This window comes from Perissodus microlepis, chromosome 18 (assembly GCF_051167445.1).
Source record: "Perissodus microlepis isolate ML-2025 ecotype Zambia chromosome 18, ASM5116744v1, whole genome shotgun sequence".
Lineage (NCBI taxonomy): Eukaryota > Metazoa > Chordata > Actinopteri > Cichliformes > Cichlidae > Perissodus > Perissodus microlepis.
The window spans coordinates 7,734,510-7,757,877 of NC_140478.1; the positions used below are offsets into that span (position 1 = coordinate 7,734,510).

General features: G+C 43.8%; 2 protein-coding genes across 6 annotated transcripts; both read right to left on the reverse strand.

Annotated features, from left to right (window-relative positions):
* Positions 1 to 1,280: 1,280 nt before the first annotated feature.
* mmp14b (matrix metallopeptidase 14b (membrane-inserted)) lies at positions 1,281 to 12,409 on the reverse strand. Of its 2 annotated transcripts, none has more exons than XM_084912756.1 (10): positions 11,816 to 12,409; positions 5,411 to 5,559; positions 5,206 to 5,328; positions 4,802 to 5,109; positions 4,201 to 4,362; positions 3,856 to 4,016; positions 3,595 to 3,733; positions 3,348 to 3,498; positions 2,353 to 2,468; positions 1,281 to 2,241 (listed from the first exon to the last, which is right to left on the reverse strand). In XM_084912756.1, the coding sequence occupies exons 1-10, from the start codon at positions 11,912 to 11,914 to the stop codon at positions 1,739 to 1,741; spliced, it is 1,911 nt and encodes a 636-aa protein (XP_084768882.1). In that variant the 5' UTR covers positions 11,915 to 12,409; the 3' UTR covers positions 1,281 to 1,738. The 2 variants fall into 2 exon arrangements, with proteins under 2 accessions (XP_084768882.1, XP_084768883.1); XM_084912757.1 differs by lacking the exon at positions 11,816 to 12,409 and adding an exon at positions 5,687 to 5,765.
* Positions 12,410 to 14,035: 1,626 nt separating this feature from the next.
* Positions 14,036 to 23,368, reverse strand: sall2 (spalt-like transcription factor 2). 4 transcript variants are annotated; one of them, XM_084913087.1, is made up of 5 exons: positions 22,806 to 23,368; positions 21,134 to 21,280; positions 19,826 to 19,879; positions 15,731 to 19,590; positions 14,036 to 15,405 (listed from the first exon to the last, which is right to left on the reverse strand). In XM_084913087.1, exons 2-5 carry the CDS (start codon positions 21,207 to 21,209, stop codon positions 15,103 to 15,105), a joined length of 4,293 nt encoding a protein of 1,430 aa, XP_084769213.1. In that variant the 5' UTR covers positions 21,210 to 21,280; positions 22,806 to 23,368; the 3' UTR covers positions 14,036 to 15,102. The 4 variants fall into 4 exon arrangements, with proteins under 4 accessions (XP_084769213.1, XP_084769210.1, XP_084769211.1 ...); XM_084913084.1 differs by lacking the exon at positions 19,826 to 19,879 and having other exon boundaries at positions 22,806 to 23,367; XM_084913085.1 differs by lacking the exons at positions 19,826 to 19,879; positions 22,806 to 23,368 and adding an exon at positions 21,581 to 22,737.

The following is a 23,368-nucleotide window of genomic DNA, read 5'->3' on the forward strand; positions in this document are numbered from 1 at the left end:
TGTTTATTGGCTCGTGTTGGACGGGGGTGCACACAAACACAGTGGATAATACACAAGTACAGGCATTTATAGTTTTTCAGAACATACATGAGTCCTTGTTTGTGCCAATGTGCTTGTGAGGACCTACATTAATCAAATTGTGAAACTACTTTTCCAACTTCAAAGTCTTGATAAGGAGTTTGGAGGACTTTGCACGCTTTCCTTGTCATCTTATACTTGCAGAGGCTATGTGGTCCTCATAAGAATAGAAATATACCCAAGAACACACACACATGCACACCCTCTCCCTCTAGCTATATAGTTAAGATATGTTTTCCTGCTGTGCAGCAACGGGTTTATACAGTCATCTTTATCCCTGTTTCTACTTAAGCTCTGGATCCAGTCCGTGTTTTCCAACCCAGTTTCTGGCTTGCCAGTTTCCGAGCCCCAGTAAAGCAGAGTGGTGCGGTCGGGGAACAAGAAAGCTGGAGGTCCGGGGAGACTGGGGAAGGCCAGATGTAAAACAGCAACGACCAATATGATCAGTAAAGGTGAACAAGGCAGGCGAGAGAAAGATTTTATCAAAGTTTATCAAAGACTAAGTGAAGATCAAAGCACATGAAGCCTTTTGAAATTACTTTATTTTTGTACGAAAAGCTTATAAGTGAGTACACACACACACAGTTCTGATTGAGAAGGCTAGATGGTCATCATTATCACTGTCACTAATGTTATTATTATTATTGTTGTTAATCTAACCCCTGACTAGCAATGTAGCACCATGATTCGAAAAACTGTACAAAAGTAAGTACGATGACAAAAAGGAGTCATTTTCAGGTCTTCAATTTATTTTCATTTGAGATGGATTCAAGGTATAAAAAAAAAAAACAATCAAGTTTCAAGAATACATAACCCCATTTCCCCATTCACTGTTCCCACATGTATAAAATTAAGGCCACTTTCAAAACTGTATGTCACTGTCCAGCAGGACTTTTTAATGACAATATACAAAAAAAAAACATTCTTTACATGGTGGACGACAACAACAATAATAGTAATAGTCATAATAGTAATGACAACATCATTTATAATAATAACAATAAAGACATTAATATAAAAAAAGAAAATACACTGTTGCATTTACTGCTTTACTCTGATAGGAGTGTATCTCATGCTTCATAAGGATGCAAGCTAATGTTTCCCTTTTATTGTCCCTGCTGGCTCCTGACATGTTGCTTTACTGGAAGATTAAGAAACACAGATGACTGTGCCGCCGCAGTTTCCAGGATTTTGTGTTTAAGTGAGGGTGTGCAAATTAAAAAAAGGGCACTTGGCCGAGCGATGAAACAACGGCGTCTGCTTACGCACAGAAACATGCTGAAATGGATGTCATGAAGACGCAGGTTCGAAGTGGAAAATTCACGAGAACACAAACACTGACCACTGACAAAAACTAAAAATATGACATTGAAAAAGGCTAAAACAAACAGCAATGAGCTGGCGTCAGTAACCGCGAGAAGAGAGGCAGAGTCAGAAAGGAGAAAATTGGAAAGAGCTGAGTGGTTGAGAGATAGAGTCAAAGGAATCTGGAAGTGGTAAGAAGAGTTGAAAATGCAATTCTGACAGTTTTCCTTCGGCTCTTTCTCCTGTTCCGTCTCTTTCTGTCCTGCTCCCTTATCTGTGTCGAACGTTCTCCACCACGTTTTCTTCTTCTTCTCTCGCCTTCTTTCTCTCCTCTCTTCTGCCCCTCCATCTCTAACTACACCTTGTCCAATAGAGATCGTTGGCAGTAGAGGAGTCGGCGGGGGGTACCGTAACGACGGAAGAACAGCAAGGCTGCCAACGTTGCGATCACACACACTACCAGAAACAGCGGCACAACAAACGCCGCTGCCCCGCTGCCACTATCTGTCTCAATAACTTTCACATCAATTTCCTCCTCCCTCTCAATCACCTTCTCCCTCTCTCTGTCCCTCTCTCTATCTCTAGTTCTGTCTCTGTCTTCCCTCTCTCTCTCCCTCTCTCTCTCCCTCTCTCTCTCCCTCTCTCGCTCCCTCTCTCTCTCCCTCTCTCTCTCCCTTTCCTTCTCCCTTTCCTTGTCCTTGTCATGTCCACCTCCGCCTCTTCCTCCGTCTGTCTTGGGGTCTTCATTGGGGCAGCCCATCCAGTCACGAAGGGCTGATTTGGGATATCCAGGCTCCACTCGCATCACCTGGTTGTTGAACTTCCAGTATTTGTTGGCTTTGTAGAAGTAGGTGTACGCTGAAGGGTGGAAGAAAGACGTGTAAGTAAAAAACAACATGTACCAATAACTATCCAGTCACAGTAAGATGTGATGAATAATCTAGATAATCTGACACATGCCACCCTTACCTTGATCTTTGCTCATGAAGGCTGACTTGATGTTATCAGGAACGCCCTGCCACACGCTAATAGATTTTGGATAGCCATCGTCAACTGTCTGGGACGCTTCATTGAAACGGTAATAGCTAAACAGGAAACGAGAGGAGAAAAAAAAGAGATATGGTGAACTGATGATTCGGCCAGTGCTAGAAACTCTCCTCTTTACCCACATAAACAGTTGTGGATGGACTCTGGTTTTTCCTAAAAGACCTGAAATTACACTTATCTTGGACTTGTCTCAAACTAAATACATGACTCAGTTGGATTTGAGAACAGACATAGACTTGGGTTTAGTTTTGGATAGCTTTAAACTAGTTCAATTAAATTGAACCTGCCACAGATTACTTAGAACTTGAGTTTTCTTTGCTTTAAATGGTTCAGAACTTGGTGTTGATAGACCTGTTTGTGACTACAGGACTTGAAGCTAGGCATTAGTCTTCAAACTGGTGTAGACCATTTGTAGTTGACTTGTGTAGAGTGACTTGACTTAACTTAAGAACTGTCCTTACAGACCTTAACTAACTTTCTTGACTTGCTTTCTAATGTAAAAACTGCACAGCCACAGTCAGTGTTGTCTCTGCAGACACTGCCGCTCAACTACCACGAACTCTTCTAGAACCAAAACGACCGCGAGCTGAGGTCTTAGGAAAAGTGCAGTAACGTACGCAGCTATATTCACTTTATAATCCGACTACTACAATTCAACTGCCACATGTCATCCACTTTTTATACCCATGGAAAAGCTCAGCAAGCGTAACAGTTCCCTCAAGGTGAATTTTCTTGTTTAACTGAGAGGCAGATTTGGATTGGATGGTAAGTGTTTGAGTTTACATGTTTTAACCTCATATGGTCAAAACATATCTTTTACTGGTGGTGATGTCAGGGGGAGTTTCCTTGTAATCACCTACTTTTGAAACTTCTGCATATGATAAACACACGCACACACAAAACGAACAATGACTAACTTGTTTCCTCTGAAGAAATATGTCTGTCCAGTGGGGGTGTAGTAGAGAGCAGCGTCTATTCGATCTTTGGGAAGCCCTGTGCCCATCTCTTTAAGACTCCTGGGGTAGCCAGAGTCAAGAATTGATTCGGTGAACACCCAGTACCTGTCTCCTGTAGAGCAATAAAACCGAGGACCCGAGAGAAGTTTTTTTAATTTCATAATAATAGTAAAATAATTTCTTTGCAATATGTTAAAGCCAGACTTACCTTTAAAGAAAGCAAATTTCCCATCATCCCTTTCAAATGCAGCATTAATATGAGTGGGCAACCCCCTCCAAAAGTGACCAATTGGCATTGGGTATCCATCCAACACGTGGTTATTACGCACCCGCCAAAACCACTTATCCTGATAGGGGGGAAAAAATAAAGAAAATTCTCAGAAACTTACAAGATGACATAGACAACAAGATAACAATCTATAAATGATATCGCTATAAATGGCCCAAACTTTCTCCAGCAGCTTTTTACCTTGAACACAAACATTTCTCCCCTGAGGATGGCGATGGTGTCAAAGTGCCCATCGCAGATGTTGGGGCCGAAGTGAGGCTTGTCAGGTGAATGTGGGGGATCGGAGGGGTTGTAAGGTGAACGCGGTGTTACAGGTGGGGGCTGTGGACCTGAGCCTGACCCTTTGTGAGTAAGGACATCGAACATTTCTTTAAACGGCAAAGCCTTAACTTTAAAGCAGCAAAATAATCTATTTTTATCCATCTTTGGAAAGCTGTTACTCATGCTGTAATTTACAATGTAATGTTTCAGGTTAGTATTTTCCCTAGTGTAGAATGATAATGATTAATTGTGATTTGTACAAACCATAAAGCTGCTGTATGCCTCTGCGGTCATCATCTGGAAGCTGGAAGTTCTCAGTGTCCATCCACTGGTAGAACGGAGCCATGATGGCTGAGGGGTCGTTAGAGTGCTCGAGACCCATGGCGTGACCAAGTTCATGCACAGCAACGAGGAAAATATCATTCCCTGAAACAACATCAACAAGAAAAATTACAGTTTAACAACTTTTTTAAAATTAGGCCAAAGTGTTAGACATAAAGTGGGAGGATTTTGAGACAGAGTCTTAAAGGAGAATGAGGAAAAAGTGCTGTTTCCTTATTTTCAAGTGACTCAGAAGCACACAGCTAGACACCAAGTAGTTAAAAATAAAATCATCAGCAGCTCATGTGAAGATGTGTTAGACTCGAGGAGCTGACGCTGCAGTTTGTGTCTGCTGCATTTTCGCACACAGGTACTCACTGCCTGAAGTATAGAAGCGCAAGCTGGGGCCTGTCGCGGCTTAGGTTTTGCTTTTGACAGCAAAACAGAGTCAGAGAGGTCCCCTCCCAACATTTAAGTTTTTCTTGTGTCAGGTTTTGGGGAATTAGTCATCTATTGAAATTTCAGTTTCAACATGAAACTTTACCTAACAGGTCCCGGTTTCCAACTGTCCACGGCTCAGCCGAATCAAAGTGAGTGTCTCCACCAATGCCAATGCCAGGAAAATAGGCGTGTGCCAGGAATCCCCCTTCGCCATCAAATGGGCTGCTGTCACCGTGGAAACCCTCAGCAAAGAATATCATGATGTCAGCAAACTCCTCCACTTTGTCCCGTATGTAGCTGTAGGGAATTTCCCGGAAGCGAAGCGGGGTGACGCCCTCCCACACCTTGAAGGCCTTCCTGATGGCCTCGTAGGTCTCATACTCACCCACCTTTGGGGTGTAGTTCTGTATACTAAACAGTGTGTTAAAAAGGCGAGACAGTTAATTCCTTTTTACAGAGACATAATTGCAGGCTGCTTCATGTTTATTTCATAACTCTGTGACTTACGAGAAAGTGATCTCTGTCTTGGGCCACTTCAGGCCCTGGATGGCGTACCGCTTCCTCCTCAGGTTGCTCTTGAGCTCAGCACCAAACTTATCAGGGACCCCACAGCGCGGTCGCTTCATGGCCCTGCCAGACAGTAAGACACACCGCGCTCATGACAACGTGCGCTTAAATGTGCTTGAAAAAAACGACACTGCGTGATACTCACTTGACGGTGTCTGCGTCAAAGCTACCACTGACGGTGAGGCCATAGAACCTCTGCATGGCAGCGATGGCGGAGGAAATGGAGTTTGGGGAGCGAAGGGCATGGGTTCTCAAGTCCCCTGGGGGAAGGTACCCATACTGTTGTAGCCATGACTGCAGTGGAAAATAGGATAAAAAAAGGAAAACATGATGAGAAGTCTTGCACAATATAGTGAGGAAATTCTACTTTTAGCAAAGAAACAAAAATGAAAAACAGACACAAAAACACTCCGCACGTCACCTGAAAATGTTGATCATTGGTTACTGGGAAGATGAGAACAAGATGTTTTCCTGCGACTGCGATGAAAACACATTCCACGCCGACAGCAAGAATAAGCTCTTAAATAACTTCTCTCTGTGTTTTTGTATCTCGTAGCCAGAGGGAGCAACATCACTTTCAAGCAACTGGCACGTCTCCATGTCGTGACTAAACACAAAAGCTATTCAACCATCAACACTGGACTCTCCAGTATGTGTGGACTGAAAGTAGAACTGGCCTGAGGAGCCAAAAAAAGCTTAAGACAAGGACGGCTCAGGTTTCATCCAAAACCCTGACACAGACACTGAATGAGGACACAGTTAAAGTTTAAAACTCATGTTAGTCTGTACCTACATCAGTTCTAGCTAAAGTCATCGAGTTTGTACAATTCATAAATGAAAGCGGTTTTTTAAAGCATTTGGAGAGCATATTATGATGGTCACTGAGTTCTCTGGTGCTCCAAATCCCTCACTCTCAGCTAAACTTGACCTTATTTTCCCCTGGAAACCCATTTGCCTGCGGTGCTGGTTTGACATTTGGACCGGTGCCGACAGCTCTGCTACGCACCTCTCCCACACAGCTTCTCCTGAACTCCTTCCCTCTCAAGCAAGAGACGAAAAATAACACTGAGGCTATTGTGAGCGTGGTGGAAACCAAGACCGCTCTGATATTCTCCTGTACAGTGACTTTGTGAGCTTGTCGTGGCACGTTCAGGAAGCGTTTTATGGTTTGGAGCTGCTAATGACTTTTGTCTTTGTTTGGCAGAGCCTGACGTGACTTTGCAGCTTAGCGGGATCTATTATTTCAACTGGATTCAGAATTATAGGCGCAGTTGCTGTTGAGTATGTGCAGAGAAGGACATTGGGAAAACAGAAGAGAAAAAGATAGGGAGTGTCCCAGGGTGAGACTCAGGCCTTGGGCAACCTCAGTCGAGGTCTCCAGTCAAGCAGTAAAGTCAGTCAGTAATTTAACTGGGAATTTCTTCCTCGTCGCATCCAAACCTCAAAGTCAAACTCTTCCCCCCACGTTCATGTCTCTGTCTTCGCCTCTTCACTCCACCCCTTCTCCTCTGCCTCATCCCTCTCTTATGGAAAACCCACAGACTTGAGGGTAAATACTCATGAACAACCACACCCTGAGCCGCTCGATTATTGTTGTTAATGCCTATCTGCTGCTGCTAATGGATGTTAAACACAGTTAAAGCTAAATAAATCAACTCCCTTATTTTAGAGTTTTCCACTGAAAATGTACAGTAAGTGAATGTGCTGACGTGGTTGTCCGACTCTGGGCTTTAGGTCGGTATTGACGCCCCTGATGTTCATTCAGCTTAACTGTTTGGCCCTGAGCTGAATGGCAGCTTTGGAGGAAGTTGCAAGTCTGATCTCTGCCTCTCTGTCTGTCCTAGAGAGACATGGAGGTCTACGTGTTTAGACTTTACTCCTGAATGAGCCCTTTCTCGTCTTGACTCACCCATGGAGCTCCAGTGGACACATAAAGAGTCACTGTTACAGCGCGGCTGCATGAGCGGGAAAAAGAGGAGCACAAGGAAGGAAAGATGAAGGCTAGTGGGATTTAGAGGTTGTAATTAACGGTCATAATGAAACGCCTGCAGTTTGCTGGGATAAACAAATAAGGTTTTGCTTGTACCAGAGTCAAATACAACCATTACAACCATTAGCAACTTGGATAATTTGCCACAAACATAAGAGATTTTAAGGCCTGATTTGAGCTCGAAACCATATTCTTCCAGTTCACACATTCCCTGTTTTCTTTTCTACAAAAGGCCCAATTTTGCCCTCGGCTCAGTCAAAAGACTTCTGTTGAATGACACCGAACACTTGTTTTAACTTTAAGGCTCCCACGCTTCATTCATAGGTCCCACAGGTGACTCTGACAAAGTCTTATTCACTGTCACACCACGCTATTTTTGCCCACGGTAATAAGTGGAGCAACTAAAGCAGCAGCAGGAAGAGGAAGTGGTGAGTATTTAGAGAAGAATAAGAAAGGATAGTCTAAACTAATACAGTCTTTTGATGTGAAGCAGTGGTTTCCAACTGCCCCCCCCCACACACACACACACACACACACACACACATCAACTTATTTACTACCAATGATTTCAAAGCTCAAATGATATCATGTTTCCTGTTCCTTTACATGTTTTTGGAAAAACATGGAGGTGTGACAACTGAGTTAGTGTTAGGCTGTCCATTTTAATAGATTTTTACTACAATTTGAGTAATGAGCAACACTTTAAACTGATGCCTGGAAGTACTTAAAGTGTTAAATGTAGTCATCACCCCTTGATATTTACCCATGCACAGAGGGAGTAGGGAGCAAAGGAACCTTGCCAGTCCAGCACTTTGATGTAAAGCTCACTCATGTGCAGTGACTGACTTTATTGTTTAATGGAAGACCTACAAGAAGCAGACAATGTTTGCTGTGGATGTTTCTAGGCAGTGTGCTCATTTTGCATAGGTTTAGGAGGAGAAGAAGAAGGCATAGCGAGTCAGTTGTTCCGTTTGCTGAAGGCCAATGGAAAGAAACTCTGGTCAACAGCTATGGGAGTCCAACTGAGGCATGCTCAGTATAAAGCGCACACACAGGGCAAGAGAGCTCATCATTACATATCCACCCACTCCATCCAGAAAGCTGTGATATTCTGTCACATGTCTTAAATGTATGAAATTATGACTCCCACTTTACGTGCAACAGCAGGTTACGGCGCCCGTGTGTACTTCAGGGAGTTTATTGTGGGTAGGATCCCTCCAAAACTTTATTAACTTTTTATTTTTTCCTCTACTTTATAGGCATTTGCCTGCTATGCTCTTGATTCAGGAGGGCATTTACAACCTCTCTGACCCCTCTGGCCAACAGCTTCTGAGCACACACAAGCAGAAACCCCTTTGGTTGTGTGTAATCCCCCAGCTGGTGTCTATTAAACAACCTCTCTCTAGCCAACACCAGAAAGAGCTGATGACACAAGAGTGGAAAAATTCATCTCTGCCAGTGTCATTTGAGGAGTCAGTCAATCCCAGGAAAAAGGAAGAATTTTATCCTAAAAAAAATTTGGCCTCTTTGTTTTAGTTACAGGAAATGAGATGATGACTTTGAACATTACCTTATTTTCAGTTAACACCTTTCCCCAAGGAAAGACCACCCACTGCTGATTATTAAAACAATGGCTTCCTGGAAACAATGCACTCCTGCTTCCTCTAAACGACTAACAAGACTAGTCCAGCATGGGACTAGTTCTCTTTGGGAACAGAGGGAGTGTGACATCCAGTACACTCACACAGGATGTGTGCATGACAACTATGATCTTTATCCTGTCTCGTACAGTTGGACAGTTGCTTCATTTTCCGTCTTTTCCAAAAAAGATTGCATCACTCCCATCTCCACAATAGCCCCCTTTCTGGTCTGCGACAGGCTCCTCAGTGTCCTCCCTGCCTCGCTTTCATCATCTCATTTCATGACAATTAGCTACGAGCTGAAGTCATTCTTTGTACTGAATGACCTCGGCTTGCAGCCATTTCTGCAGATTCAAGCACAGGGGGAAAAAAAAGATGTGTGTGTGATAGGCAGGTGGTTGCTGACACACCAAGCTGCCCACTTCCTGTCTCTACCACACGCCACAGGAAATGAATTTGGTCCACACAACCTCTATATCACAAAACAGACCCACTGACCAACACGTAACCACTGATCTAATTTTATTTATTGTTAATAAAAAAATAAATAAAAAAATCCCGCTGACTTGTGGGTTTGTGGAGGCAGCATATGAGGTCAGATTTCCTCAACTGTATGGAGAGTTTGAGCTTATGTTAAAAAAAGAAAAGAAAAGAAAAAAAAGCACTTTTTGACCATAACTTAACTAGCGATGGAAAGTCCCCCTTCCTACGGTGCAGACATTTCACATGTTTATCATCCTCATTAACTTCCTTATTTGATTGCACATTGTTGACTGATGCTATTCTTGATGAATGTGATGACAGAAAAGGGTTTTGTGTGTGTGTGTGTGTGTGTGGGGGGGGGGGGGGGGGGGGGTTGCATGACTTATTATTTTCCAAAGAAATAAAATAGGCAAGACATGTTCATCTAATTAATTGAAGTTCTTCACCGAAGCCCAGATGATCTGCAGCATTGCTCGCTTTAATTAAAGAGGCTTATTATGCTCTTCCTTATTTATTTATTTTATCCTGTTATAGCAGTGCATACTCATATTTAACAAGGCCAAAGTTTCAAATGATGAGGTCAGTGTTTACACAGGTAATCCCAGTTGAGCAAAAGCTCAGACTGCTGTAAATACTGGGTTTCAAATCGGTTTTCTCCTCATGGTTCTTTATGATGTAATTGCCAGGGGATATCCCTAATATGGGCATTTCAGATACACAGCTCTGCCTGGGAAAGATAGTCAATCAGAAGAAAGCTGACTGAACAGGACAGAGTCCTTAAAGTGCAAGGAGCTAAAAGTGACGTTTTTTCAGCAAGCAGATGAACTGGGTGACAAATAAGATTGAGGATGTGAATTATTTTAAACTCGCAGTCGTGCAAAGTAACAATAGATCCAAAATAAAATATGGAGTTGGAAATCAACCTTCATACCAGTATTTTGAAATTATCAGGTCAAATATCCACTTTATATCTGGCCTTTATCATACTTGTGGTTCACACCGGTAGCTAATGCACTTTTTTATGAGAAAATTCTGCACCGTAGAGTATTGGCTGTTAAAATGTGCTGATATGAAAAATTTCCTTGAAATCTGCCTGCCTAAAAGGAGTTGACTTAACCACAAGCCCATCTTGACAAAATGTAATCAAATCTTTCCCAGAATAAGAAAATATTAATCACTTAGATTTACTGCTGCACAGCGTGCGTGTGTGGAATGAAAGTGAAATTATGAATTATGTAGGCGACACATTGTTTACATTTTTAGCAGATGGCGCTTTGCAGTCTCTGGTCTAAATGTAGGTCAATTGAGTAACTTTGCTCCATTTTCTTCCACTGGCATAAAGCTGAGCTATAACTGCATTGGTCACAGGCAGGATACTTCAGGCGCCACTGTATGTAACAAAATATGAATTCTTTGATGTCCTGTGTGAGCAAGACCTTGCCCTATTTTTTTCTAATGGCACTGAAGGAAGCAGGTGTGTAGGAGTATCATCACGAAGTCACTTCCTGGAACATTAACACAGAAGTTCCTAACTTTGCTCTGGCTATGGGATTTGAGAGCTGCTGATTCTGCAAGAAGAACAGACCTAAACAGACAAATGAGATCAGAACAATACAGAAGAAGATGAGAAAGGAACAGATGTGAACAGCAGGGGGGGAAAAAATCTCAGCTGTATCTGCCTTGATAGTAGCCAGCACTGTTATTGGAAGATATTGGAAAACTTTTAGTGCTCAAGGTCTGTTGTATTTTTCCACAGATGAGAAAGGGTGAGATGCTGCAGAACCTCTTTCTTTCTGTAACCCCCCCCCCTTTGGTGCTGTACTCAGATATAACTCAGGACAGATGTCAACAATTACATCTCCCCATCCCTCAGTCCGTTCCCACAAAAATTGCCTCAGTCTCTGCAGCGACCACAATACAATTGAATGCATTTCTTTTGCTCTGGCTCCGCTGCTTTTGCCCTCTCAGCATTTCTGTGTTTTCACGAGCGTTATCATCATTAAGGGCTGCTTCCTCTAACCCAGGGTCAGAGCCCATTTCCCATATCCCTGTGCCAACAACAGTCAGCTGCAGAAATTATTATCAGGATGCAAAGTTCTAAAAAATTCTGTATAGGAGCCATAAAAAAACAAGCTCCACACAAATTTGAAAGATGAATATAATAATAAACAAAAAAATTGCTATGTATTATTAACTCATAGATAGAAAAAGATCTCCTTAACTTTAATTATATGTCACATCTGTCTAACATTATTAACTGTTTTGCTTAATTTCTCAACTCTGAGTGTATTTATTGGCCATATACATGTTCCAAGTGTACATTATCTATGCCTTTTATGGAGTATTCATCCAGTTTATATTTATCTAACTTTAATCGTTTAATGCGCATTTTAAACTTTATGTGGTTTTAGTCCTGCATTCTGCATGTTTTCCTCACCTCTGGATTGAATTGTCGCTCCGTCGCTCCCTGCGCGCTCAGCTCCCACACCACCGCCAGCAGCAGCAGCCGGGCTACCGATTTCAGCTTAGGTGCCATCAGTCAATTCTCAAAAAACTTAACAAACGAAGAAGATGTCCTCGGGAAGGTTGAGCGATTCTCTCTCTCTCTCTCTCTCTCTCTCTCTCTTGTCAGAACATTATCTGTGTGGGGGAGGGAAGCATCCCATGCGCAAAACTTTGGACTTCGCGCAAAACACACAAAAAACTGTTTCCCTGTGCAACCGGTTGCCAGGACGATTTAAACTATTAGACGTGTTTCTCCAACATGTACATTCTTCTCGTGTTTTGGTGAATTGGCAAGATTACAATCGGACGTTACTTGAAACGAGAACTGTGTAAAGGGGCTCTGGAGCCGCAAGCGGTGCGTACTTTATGTCCAAATTCAGCTTGCGATCTGCTCCCGATGTTGCAGCCGACTTTGATGGAACTGTCTTTACTCCTCCTGTCCTATCTTTCTTGTCGGTTTATTTTGACCCCCTCTCTCCTCTGCAGACGTGGTAGTTGATAGCCTACTTTAGTTGGAAAGTAAAGCGATGTGAACCACCCCCCTCCGAAATAAGCCCGCCCCTTCAGAATCAACCGGATGACCCATTAGACTTGGCACGGCTCCTCACTGGGACTAAAGCGTTAATGCGCCCTAAACTGTAGGAAACTTGTTGTTTGCAGAAGCGAGCAGCTCAAGCTGTTCCAAATAAGGACAAAATACAAAAGTTTATCTGGGAATGTATTCAAGATTTGAGTTATTTTAGTGTGATCTGTCAGTACAGTCATCTGCTTCGCTTCCATATATGTGATAATAACCGATCATCTATATCTGCCATCTGCCATCTCTTCAGCCAAAAGCAGCCTTTTCCCTAAAACCTCGTTTCAAGCCGAAGATGGTAGACTATTATGTTGCTGCTTTTAAGTCTTTTAATCTTTAACAAATTAATTTTCTCAGATTTTTATAAAGGGTGTTCAAAAAGTGCTCGAATGCACTGTAAACATCATATAATAATTTAGCTACACGAAGCAGCAAACTGTGCTAAAAAAGGGGGGGAATTGCGCCCTCCAGTGCGCTACTTGTACACATCCAAATGTGTGCCTTTTGTCTTGCATGCTTTTCTCATTTCTTTTTCTTTGTCCTCTGTGAGTGTTGCATTTGTTTCCTTTCATAACTGCAGTCTTGTTTAGTGTGCATGTGTTAAATTCCTCTGTTTTTTCTTGGCGTTCATATAAGATACAATAATTAAACAGGAGCACTCAGACGGATTAAGGGCTTTACTAAAACGTTGATGTTTTAGGCTGATGTCAGCACTGGTAATATGGAAATCCCCAATAATGCCATCTATATTGTTTCACAGATCATTTGTGCTGATGTCAGTATTGTTAATATAAATCGCATATAAATCATTTTGTGTCTTTGTAAAACGTGTAACATTGTGCTGTAAATATAACGTTTTAAAGAGTTCAAACAAAGAAAGTGCTTGTAGTTAATATATTGCTTTAAAGTTTGGAAATGATCCTATGGAAACTGAAGTGTTTTCCTAATTCATGTGACCCTTACCTTTGACCTATGACCATGAAGCATTACATACTAAAATGGTGTATTTTGTTATCTTTTTCCTCATGACTGACGCAGAACTGGCTGAAATCTTTGGCTTCTAAAAGCTGTAAAGACCTGAAATTTTATGATATAGTGCATGAAACATTATGGCGTCACTGTGACGTTGTAGGAATTGAAAAAATATAAAGTGTGTTGTACGGCTCTATCCATGCCCCTTCATATCGTATATTACTCAATATGGATTCTTGAAATTTATTTTCAAGGTTAACTTTGACCTTGGGTGCCAGAAATGAAGGTGAAGGTCAAATGCTTAGCCAACCTAGGTTCTCATGTCCCCCATGGCCTAGTATATTGTTGTGAAGTTTGAAGATGATCCATAAAAAAGTTGTGTTTTATAGAGTTTTTACTGATTTTCAACATTTAATGTGAAGTTGACTTTGACCCAGTTTTCCCCTAAATTAAATCAGCTGGAGATTTTATTGATCTCTAGCATCATACAAAATCTGAAAATAACATGTTGAAGACTGTGGATGCTAGAGTGCTAACAAACAGACAAACTGAACCAACTACATACTCCCTCCCTTTGGGGGAAGAACAAGACTGAACAATATATATTTTTTCCCAAATTAGTTTTTAATGTGGAGATACTGAAATAACAGCGTACAACAAACAGACATAGATTTATTATAGATTCTATACACAAACTTAAAGTTTTAGTAAGTTTAGCAACTGAAAGGGTTTTACAGATAGTACTTTTTGACCAAACGACAATCATAATACTCACAAAGCTGAAGGGCAAGGGTCACACAAAGGATCGCGCCCTCACTGGGCTCACAAAAACTGCAGGTGTGCTTCTGGTTTGACGGGACAAGGTAGTGAAAAGGAAATCACAGCGGGAGCAAGTAGTTTTAAGAGCCACAGGACGGGGACAAAAGACTCCATATACACCCCCCCCCTCCCTCCCCCCGTAACACATTCATATTGTTCACCTTGTTGACTTTCACAAAGCAAGATGTAGTTTTAGATCCAATAATTTGTTTACTCATCCTTATCAGCAAAAGGATTCTCTTCATATGAAACACACATGGGTTGGCTATAGTATTTTCCAAAATATTTTCTTTTGGTTGGCTCGAGTCTCCTTTGGTGTCAGATGGATGAGATGGATTTGGTACATGCCACAACAGAACAAAAGTGTCTACATGTTTACAACACTACCAAAAATGGTTTAAACTGGTTATTGTAGCTTCATTTCCTATGACTCAAAGCCAGTAATATCAGATTTATCTACTGAGCCTGTTGGGATGTTTAAACATGATATGAATTATGACCCATTCTCTTTTTTAATAACCAAACATTTCAAATTTTACTCTGTTAAGAACGTCAGACAGACAATGGTAGTTTCACTTTTTAACAAATCCAGCTATAACTGGGCTAATTTTGTTACTTTGAATACACACGTTTTTTATTTGCACTACAGCTGTCTCTTTTTTAATACATCAGGACCAAGCTGATTGACTCACAACTTTAAATATACAAACATATTATTCTGACTATCATTGACAGGCAACCTGAAATGTGTTAAGGAAGCAGTACTAATGATATGCCCGTACAGTTACACCAAGACGTAAACAACAATCAAAAACACCGTAACATTTACCAGCCAGTTACGGCTATGCGAGTTATGACCCTTCGCTGGACTCTTCCCCAGCTTCCTCATGGGCTCTTGAATCCATCTGTGACAAAACAGGAGATTTTGATGATTCGTTTTCTCCTCGGCCTGCAGTGGTTGGGTCATCAGTTGGCTCAGCGCTGGTGTTGAGGAATGCTTGATACTGGTTCCAGAAGCCTGCTGAGCTCCTAGTGGCTGGAATGTTTGAGGAAGTCATAGATGTAGAAGAAGGAAGTTGGTCAGTGGAGGAACGGCGACTCCGGGCTGACGGACGTGATGTTTTGGATACCACGCCGTGATGCTTCATGTGCCCCTAAAAATGAATGGAGTTGAAAGATTTTTATTTATAATCATCATCTTGTAAAGACAAATCTTAATAGAATTTGGGTAGGCTAAAATTGCACAGCAGAGGTAATTTTAGAGTTCAGCTTAATTCAATTCAGTTTAATTCAATTTATTTAGTGCCAAATCACAACACCAGTCACCTCAGTGTGCTTTATATTGTACGGTAAAGCACTTGGTGACAGTGGGATTGAAAAACTCTCTTTTGTCTAGGACAAAATGCTCTGTTCAACACAGTAATTGTGCAAACATAACTACACATCTTATTGATATAAATGATGGAACTTGTTCCTTACCTTCAGCCCACTGCGACTGGCGTACTCTTTTCCACACTCAGCACAGCAGTAGGTCTTCTTCTCAGGACGAGACATCGGAGACGGGAGGGTTGGAGCAAGGTTGATGGGGCCAGAAGCATCCAGTATTGAACTTGAGCCGAATCCACTTATGCCATCTGCCCGTTCTTCCCTCCCATATGAACTAAAATGAAAGCTTTGACGTGTCTCTCTTACAAAACTGTCTGTTTTCTGGGGTTCGCCTCTTACTTCAGCTCCAGTGGTGTCTGTATCCTCCAAAGCTGACGTCAGCTTGGGTTCTCCTTCTGGCACAGTTGCTTGGTCTTGCTTTGGTGTTGTGGGTGGAGATGAGAGCTCTTTATCTTTATTTATGGGCTCTGGTGATTGGGGCCTTAGAGAGACTGGGTCTGATTCCAAGGTTGTTGTTGTATTACCGTCACAAAGATTGGGGTTAGAGGTGGTGCTGGGACAGGTGTAGGAAAAGGGATCATCGAGAGCAGGTGTGCTTTGCAAGTCCTCTACGTTTGATTTAGAGCCAAGGAAGGCATCGGAAGAGGTAGATACTTCATCCTCTCCACAGTCCATCTCAGTAGCAGTAGGTGATTCTGTGGTTTTGGTAACACTGGAAGTAAATGGTGAAGGGGTAGATTTTGGAAGATTGAAACCAACAGTGGCTTGTGGAACTTGGTTGTCTTCGCCAGTTGGTGAAGCTTGATCTGTCTGCTGGGATGCTGGCAAAGGGACACTGACAGTAAGCACAGGGGGGTCTGCACTGCCTGGTGGTGAAGTCTGTGTGGTGGGATTCATAAAGGGGTCAGGGCTTAGGTCAGAGGGGGGAATGTGGTCTGGGCTGGAGGGTGCAGACTTGCCTGGATTTTGAGTGAACTCAGCTGATTTCATACTGTCAGAGGCAGGGACAGAGGCAACTGTTGCAGTATTAACTTGTTGAGTTGGAACTATGCTCTTTGAATGGCCTGCGAGGGGAGGTGTATTACTTGAAGTAGCATTTGGGTCAGTGCACTGGGACTGAGATTGTACCAAGGATATGGCTTTAGATTCAGCTGGCATCTCATGTGCAGAATCCTCTGTGCCATCTGGAGGCAATTGTCCACCAAGGTGCATACGGATGTGGTGCTGAAGCACGAGAGCATTAGTGAACTTACGTTGGCACAGTGGGCAAGAGTTCTGTACACGTGCATTGGGGGGCCGGGCATGATGGGTGGCAATATGGGATCGCAGACTGCCTTTGGTAGAGAAGGATCGTCCACATATCTTACATGGAAAAGGCCGTTCTCCGAGGTGTGTGGCCTGGTGCAGCCGCAATGCTCTGGGGCAGCTCAGCACTCGTAGACACACCCCACACTGATTGGATGTAAGGTTACCAGCTGGATCTGTAATCAGTGATGGTAACATGCCTCCTGCCATGGCACTTGCTCCATTGGCACCCATGCCTAGGGCAGCTACCATTTCGCGAGTGAAGTTTGAAACCGAAGTAGTAACAAGGCTAGAAGACAGTGGAGATGCCATGACATATGTGGTAGAATTGCTGGCATTTGTGAAACTACTGTTTGCTGAAGTTGCTAAAGAGGTAGTGGTACTGCCAGATAACATTTCCATCACAGAATTGGAAGTATTGGAAGAACTCCATGGAGAAGAGGAAGGTCGAGGGGCCTTCTCTAGCTTCTCGACCAGCCTTTGTAGCTTAGAGGTTTCCGATGTAGGAGTGGGGGCTATGGAGGAAGGCAGGGAAGATGCATTGGTAGTTGTGGGTGGACCTGTGACTTTAGGAAAAGAAGAGAAAGGAAAGGAAAGCTGGGAATGGCTTGAAGAAGCATGTTGGTGGGAGCCTGGAGCAGAAGGTAGAGGGGTGCGGAGCAAGCCCAAAGCTGGATGGTTGTAGAGGGATGAGTGTGCAGCTGGGGTAGAAGAAGGTGTGGAGACAGTTGGGAAAAGAAGCTTAGGTAGGTGGGCTAGCTGGGAATAGGCAGCAGGGGAAAGCACTGGGGCATGGGGAGGAGTGTTTTCATCAAAGTGATGCTGCTTGGCACCCTTGAATAATCCTGTGATGGCAGAAGATGAGGACAAGGAAGGGTTTGAGAGAAGGGAGGTTGCGAGAGATGAGGTGGAGGAAGACGATGAGGAGGATGAGTTGGATGAGCCAGTTGTGATAGATGCTGCAGCAGCTACCACTGCAGCTCTGTTAAATTGCAGGAGAGAGTGGGAAATCAATGCTAGATCAACACTCGGGGGAAGGGGTAGGGAAGATGGGGTCGACCCTCCAGAAGCCCCTAGTGGTAGCCCAGTACTAGAACCACTGATTTCCAAACTGTCTCCAGATGTTTCATCCTCAGCCCTATTTTTTCGCTTCTTCTGTATCGTATTCATGGCACTAGTACTGCTACCGCTGCTCATGTTTTGTCCCATATCCGATCCCGCAGTAGTCCCTAATGCAATCCCAAACAAAGACGGTGGCAGAAGTGACAGCGAAAGCTCGGGGTTTTGTTCTCTGTGCCGTAGGAAATGAACTTTGAGGTTACCTCGTGTAGTGAAGCGGCTGAGGCAGACTGGGCACTGGTAGGGTCGTTCCCCTGTGTGTGAGCGGAGATGTATCTGCAGGGCTGAATCACTGCTGAACATTTTTCCACAAAAGCGACAGGCATGCTGGAGACGGCCGACAGTGTTGTTGGAACTGGATGCAGAAGAAGATTCTCCTCCGTTAGAAGCAGATTGCAGAGCATGTTGTGAGTTTGGGACTATAGGTACTGATGTGGGGAGAGGTGTGTTAAGGAAGGAGAGACCACTGTGCCCGCTCACTGAAGTAGTATTTGGAGACTTCTCATGAAGATACCGACTGGGTAGAGCTAATGACAGTGCTAGCGGATAGGTGGAGGAAGCCACTGTGGTGGCAACAGAGGAAGAATTCAAGGGAGCTGATGAGCGAGAGCTCATCCTTGTGAGACCATGAGCACCAGCTGCCCCACCTGTTTCCTCCATCTGCACCTTGTTAGGCTGCAGGATTTGAGACAAGGAGGTGCATTGCTGTGTGGGCTTGTTGTCTGCTTGGGAGGGAAGCAGGGAGGAGAAACATGCTAGAAGAGGAGCCATAGAGGTGGAAGGCTGAGATGCAGTTGGCTGGGTTATTGGACTAGATGCCCTTTTACTGCCTTCCAGGCAGAGCTGAGGCACAGAAGGGAGAAGATGTTGGGCAGGTGTGTCTATGCTATAGGAGGCTCCACCAAGGCGCAGGACCTGTCTACAGATCTCCTCTGTTATCTGCATCTGGTGAATTTGTCTTTGCTGCAACACCCGGAGCTCCTCCAGGATTAAAGCTATGCTCAACTGGGTCCTAGAAGGTGCACCCGAAGCAGATGACACTCCAGGGCTTGGGGTAGGTGTAACAGGACTCGGAGGGCCTTCGGGCACCCGACTGGGGCTTCCAGGGTGTGGTGGAGGACATAGAGAAGCAGAGGATGAGGAGGAGGAAGAAGAGGTTGTGGTGGTGGCTGATAGTCCCAGCTTGGGAGAGGCCATTTGTAAGGGAGGGTAGGTAACAGCACTTACGAAAGCTGCGGAATTGCTGGCAAACAACTTGAAGCCAGGTGAGAATTGTATGTGGGATGTGAGAGGGGAGTAAGGGAAGTCTGATGAAAGGGAGGGCTGTAGGTCTTTGAGAGGCTGCTGGTGGGGCTTTATCGGTGAACAAGGTAGGGATTGACCCTCAGTAAGTTGAGAGGCGATCTGAGAGCCCTTGAGAGATGAACACAGCGTAAGGGGCAGGTGGGAGCTTTGAGGAGAAGACAAAGAGCACAAAGTAGAATCCGTGATAAATGAAAAGAAGTGTGACTTCAGTGCCGAGGTGTCATCTGCAGGTATTGAAAAAAAGAAAAAGGAAAAGAAATTTAGGTGGCTACTTCACGTGAAGGGTATGAAAAAACAAATGATCTGTAGAGGTGAATTTTGGCCTCAGGGGTTAATTTCCAGCCAACTAAACTAAATGTTTTTTCCTGTTCTCTTTGTGCTGCTTCTTTACTGCTGTCTGCACACAGACACACATGCTTGCACACAAACACACACATGCACTCAGAATATACTACTCACCCGCAGAGGAGACCACCTTGTTTCCAGGGAAACACACACAAGACCTCCACTTCCCTAAAATAAAATAAGACGCATCCTAAGGCAATCTTTCATCTATGCCTTTCTTTCTTTCTTTCTTTCTTTCTTTCTTTCTTTCTTTCTTCCTCCATTCAGTCTGTCTTACTGAAGAGCCCATCCCCCACTGGCCCAGTAGGGGTGTCAAGAGTTAGTTCTTAGTCAAGTACTGAACACTTTGCAGGGTATCTGACTGGCTAGTAAAACTGACTTTAAACAGTTGGGGGTCCCATTCCTGATAGGCCAGCCAGAGGAAGAGTTTGTCGTGCAAGCAAAACAAAAAGGCCATGACAGACATGACGACTCAGCAAATATGTTCTGCAAGAAAACTCCGTAACACTTTGTATACTCACGTGCACCCAAATGCATACAGAACTTCCTGCTGTTAGCTCAACAGCTACAATTTTGTGACACAATGGGGTCCCTATTCCTGTAACTGAAGTGGACAAGCGGACACAAATACACACAACTGTGTGTACACACACGCGCGCGCCTTCACATACACGTCTTCGTGGGTATGTTCATGCTTCAGTGGCTAGCAACAAAGCTGAATGGGGACAATGGGCTGTTGCAGTTAGAACACCTTATACAGTGCCCCACAAAGTTTCTTTTTCCTTGACCTTCTCGTGCTCACGTCTTTGCGTCAAACCCTAACCCTTTTCGTAGCACACGCCTTCAGATTCACCTTGCATTGTTTTTCAGTGATACTGCTTTTGATTTATTGTGTTTTTCTGAAATGTGGGTGGTCTGTGTCTTTGAAACTGGCAGTGTGAGAGGAGTGAAGATACTTGGGTTTAATAGGGCCAAGGAAGCAGCTTAAGGCTTGCACAGAAGGAATTAAAGCGTCTGCACTCAAATTATTCCAGCAAGCCATTTTCTTAGCACAATGCTATAACATGCACATTTAACTTTGGTTAAACTTTTAGCGCAAATGAACTCAATTCAAACACTTAAATTGAATTAATAAAAGGCTGATTAAGAGTAAATGATTACATCTCAGTCAACAAAACTTAAAATATAAACAGTAAAAACATATCTGAAGTCCCAAGGAGATAATGGTCATTTTAATTCAAACTGTAAATGTACATCCTAAATAAGCACTACATTTTAATGTACGTGCACGTGTCCACTATTAAAAGGCACAAACCGCATACTAAGAAAAGTTTACGTCTCCTATACTACGGCATCCAATGTGAATATCGTCTTACTTATTATTGATCATTGTTCTATTGATTTATATAGTCTATGTCTCACCATGCTCAAGTTTCCGACAGGCACCCAGGGTCAGGCTCATAAGCTGCTGGGGTCGTTTCTGTTTCCGACGGGACATGCTTCAACAGGATGGGACCGACGCAGGGGCGCATTGGCCAACACACAACTTTTACTCTGTCTCCCTGCGCACTGAAAAAAGCAGGTAACTAAATTACTTAGACAAAAAAAATGAAAGAAAAAAATAATTAAATAAATAAAGACAAACTACAGTATGGTTTCCAAAAATCTGACACCGGGTGATCCGGTTCGATTAGACTTAATAAAGTGGCTCCACGTTGGTGGCATTGTGGAGAAGAGGGGGGGAATACAAGAACCAAAGAGGCATGTGTGACAGTTTCTCTCAACAAGTCTTTCTATTCTGAAAACACGGCGTTGGCCCTCCTTCTCTGGACACACACACACTCGCACACACGCATACACACAGCTCACTTGTTCATCCACTACTTTGCATTCAAATGGCGAGTGAACACCCCATCTTTTGAGCCGAGAGTCCACTGCTTCTGTTCGGTAAACCCTTACACATTTACGCACAAGTTCATCACATTATGAGTCCTCCCCGAGCTGTCGATTGTTAAAACGTAAAAGCTAATAGTGCGCAAGGAAGGAAGAAATCCGTATCCGCTAAAACCTTGTTTCCCGAGACTATAAATCAAACGCATCCTGTCACGGGGCGTGTTGTCGAACACCGACACTTCAAAGTGTGCGTGGGCTGTGTTCCCCCCTCCCGACGCCTCCACAAACAGCCTCCCGCGTGAGCTCGGCGAAACAGAGCGCCTGAAATCAGGTGAAATTTGCAACAATGACGTCGAGGGAGCGCAGCTGAGTGAACATCACCCTCTCCGAGCCTCTCCAACACATAAGGCCACTGACTGGAGACACAATGGTCCCTTTTCAAACCTCATCACGGCTGCTTAGCACGTGGAGTTGGAAAAAAACACAGCCATGGTGAGGAGAAAAATACATTTTCCACTTGGGCCCCGTGACAGTCCCCCACCCAAAGAGCATCCACCTTCTTCCCTCTCTTACTGGGGCTTGGGCAGAATAATAATGGAGCCAAAATTCTAAATCAGTAATTAATACGGGTAATAACCATCCACTAATCTGACGTTCTTAACAGCAAGATTATATTGGGCAAAAGGCTCTCTGTCCAAACCAGGCAGTGATTTCGGAATATTGTAGGGATTAAAAAGGAAATCATTTGGCTAATAACCTACGTGTCATTGTGTAATCGCTGGTGTTTTGTAAAAGAGAATGAAGCCATAACTCTAATAGCAGACAAACAGTCGAAGCGGATAATATCATCCCTTTTAACCTGGTCTCCATCATTCCAACAAGGCCTTCTTATTCTTCTTAATATTAGTATGATTTTCGTGCCATCTCGCCAGTTTGATCGCGTATACAAAGGCTGAACGCGCGTGTGTGTATGTGAGCACCAGTGTTTGGAAACCAAGCTCAAAATCTGGCCCTGAGATGCGCGTCCCCGCTACTGTACGGCGACCTGTTGCACGCCACGCGCGTTCCTACATCATAACAAGTTATGATTCATAAATATTATGACTACTCCGGAAAAAAATGCAGTCCCGGATGTGCATTTCCCCCACAGGCCGCGCGTCGCCGACACAAGCCCGTTAAATATAACACAAAGAAAACTTACCATGTTCGAAACGATGAATTTTTGGCAGCGATATTGTGTAATGACAGGAGAGAGAGAGGGAGAGAGAGAGAGAGTGGGGAAGCCGGGGAGCTTGTGTTGGGAAAGATCGGCTCCGTCTCTCAGCCGGGACACTGGCGCAGCATTTTCCTATTCACTGCCAGGGATGCGCAGTCACACAGCCGCATTTTTTTCAATTATTTATCTCCGTAGAAAACCGCGTTCTTTCTCTTATGACAAAAGGGTTATTATGCCTGAGTGTGTTCACCCAGAGTCCAGGGTCAGGAGCGAAAGCAGGACCGGTGCAGATAGCCGTAGCCTGCTCGCTACAAGGGGAGGATTATGTTTTTTTTTTCCCCCCTTGGCCGTAGATTACGTGTCGTTCTTCCTCCCCTCTTTGTATTTGTCGAGGCCTGCTCCTGTCCGGCCTGTCTGCGCTAGCTGCGGTACTGTCTGTCTGTCTGCTAAGCTGGCTCGGTGTCTGTCTCCCTGTCTCTTATAATTAATGGCCCTCGCCGCCAGACGGTCCTTAGGGAAACTGTGACCACGGTTACCTCCACATTGGC

Coding starts and splice junctions, on each gene's coding strand:
- mmp14b (XM_084912756.1), bottom strand. CDS start 11,914: ATGGCACCTAAGCTGAAATCGGTAGCCCGGCTGCTGCTGCTGGCGGTG. Junction 5,560..11,815: donor AGCGACAATTCAATCCAGAG/GTGAGGAAAACA, acceptor TTTCCACTGCAG/TCATGGCTACAACAGTATGG. Junction 4,017..4,200: donor AGGCATACAGCAGCTTTATG/GTTTGTACAAAT, acceptor TTACTCACAAAG/GGTCAGGCTCAGGTCCACAG.
- sall2 (XM_084913087.1), bottom strand. CDS start 21,209: ATGTCCCGTCGGAAACAGAAACGACCCCAGCAGCTTATGAGCCTGACC. Junction 19,880..21,133: donor CTGTCGGAAACTTGAGCATG/GTGAGACATAGA, acceptor ATTTTATTTTAG/GGAAGTGGAGGTCTTGTGTG. Junction 19,591..19,825: donor CAAGGTGGTCTCCTCTGCGG/GTGAGTAGTATA, acceptor CAATACCTGCAG/ATGACACCTCGGCACTGAAG.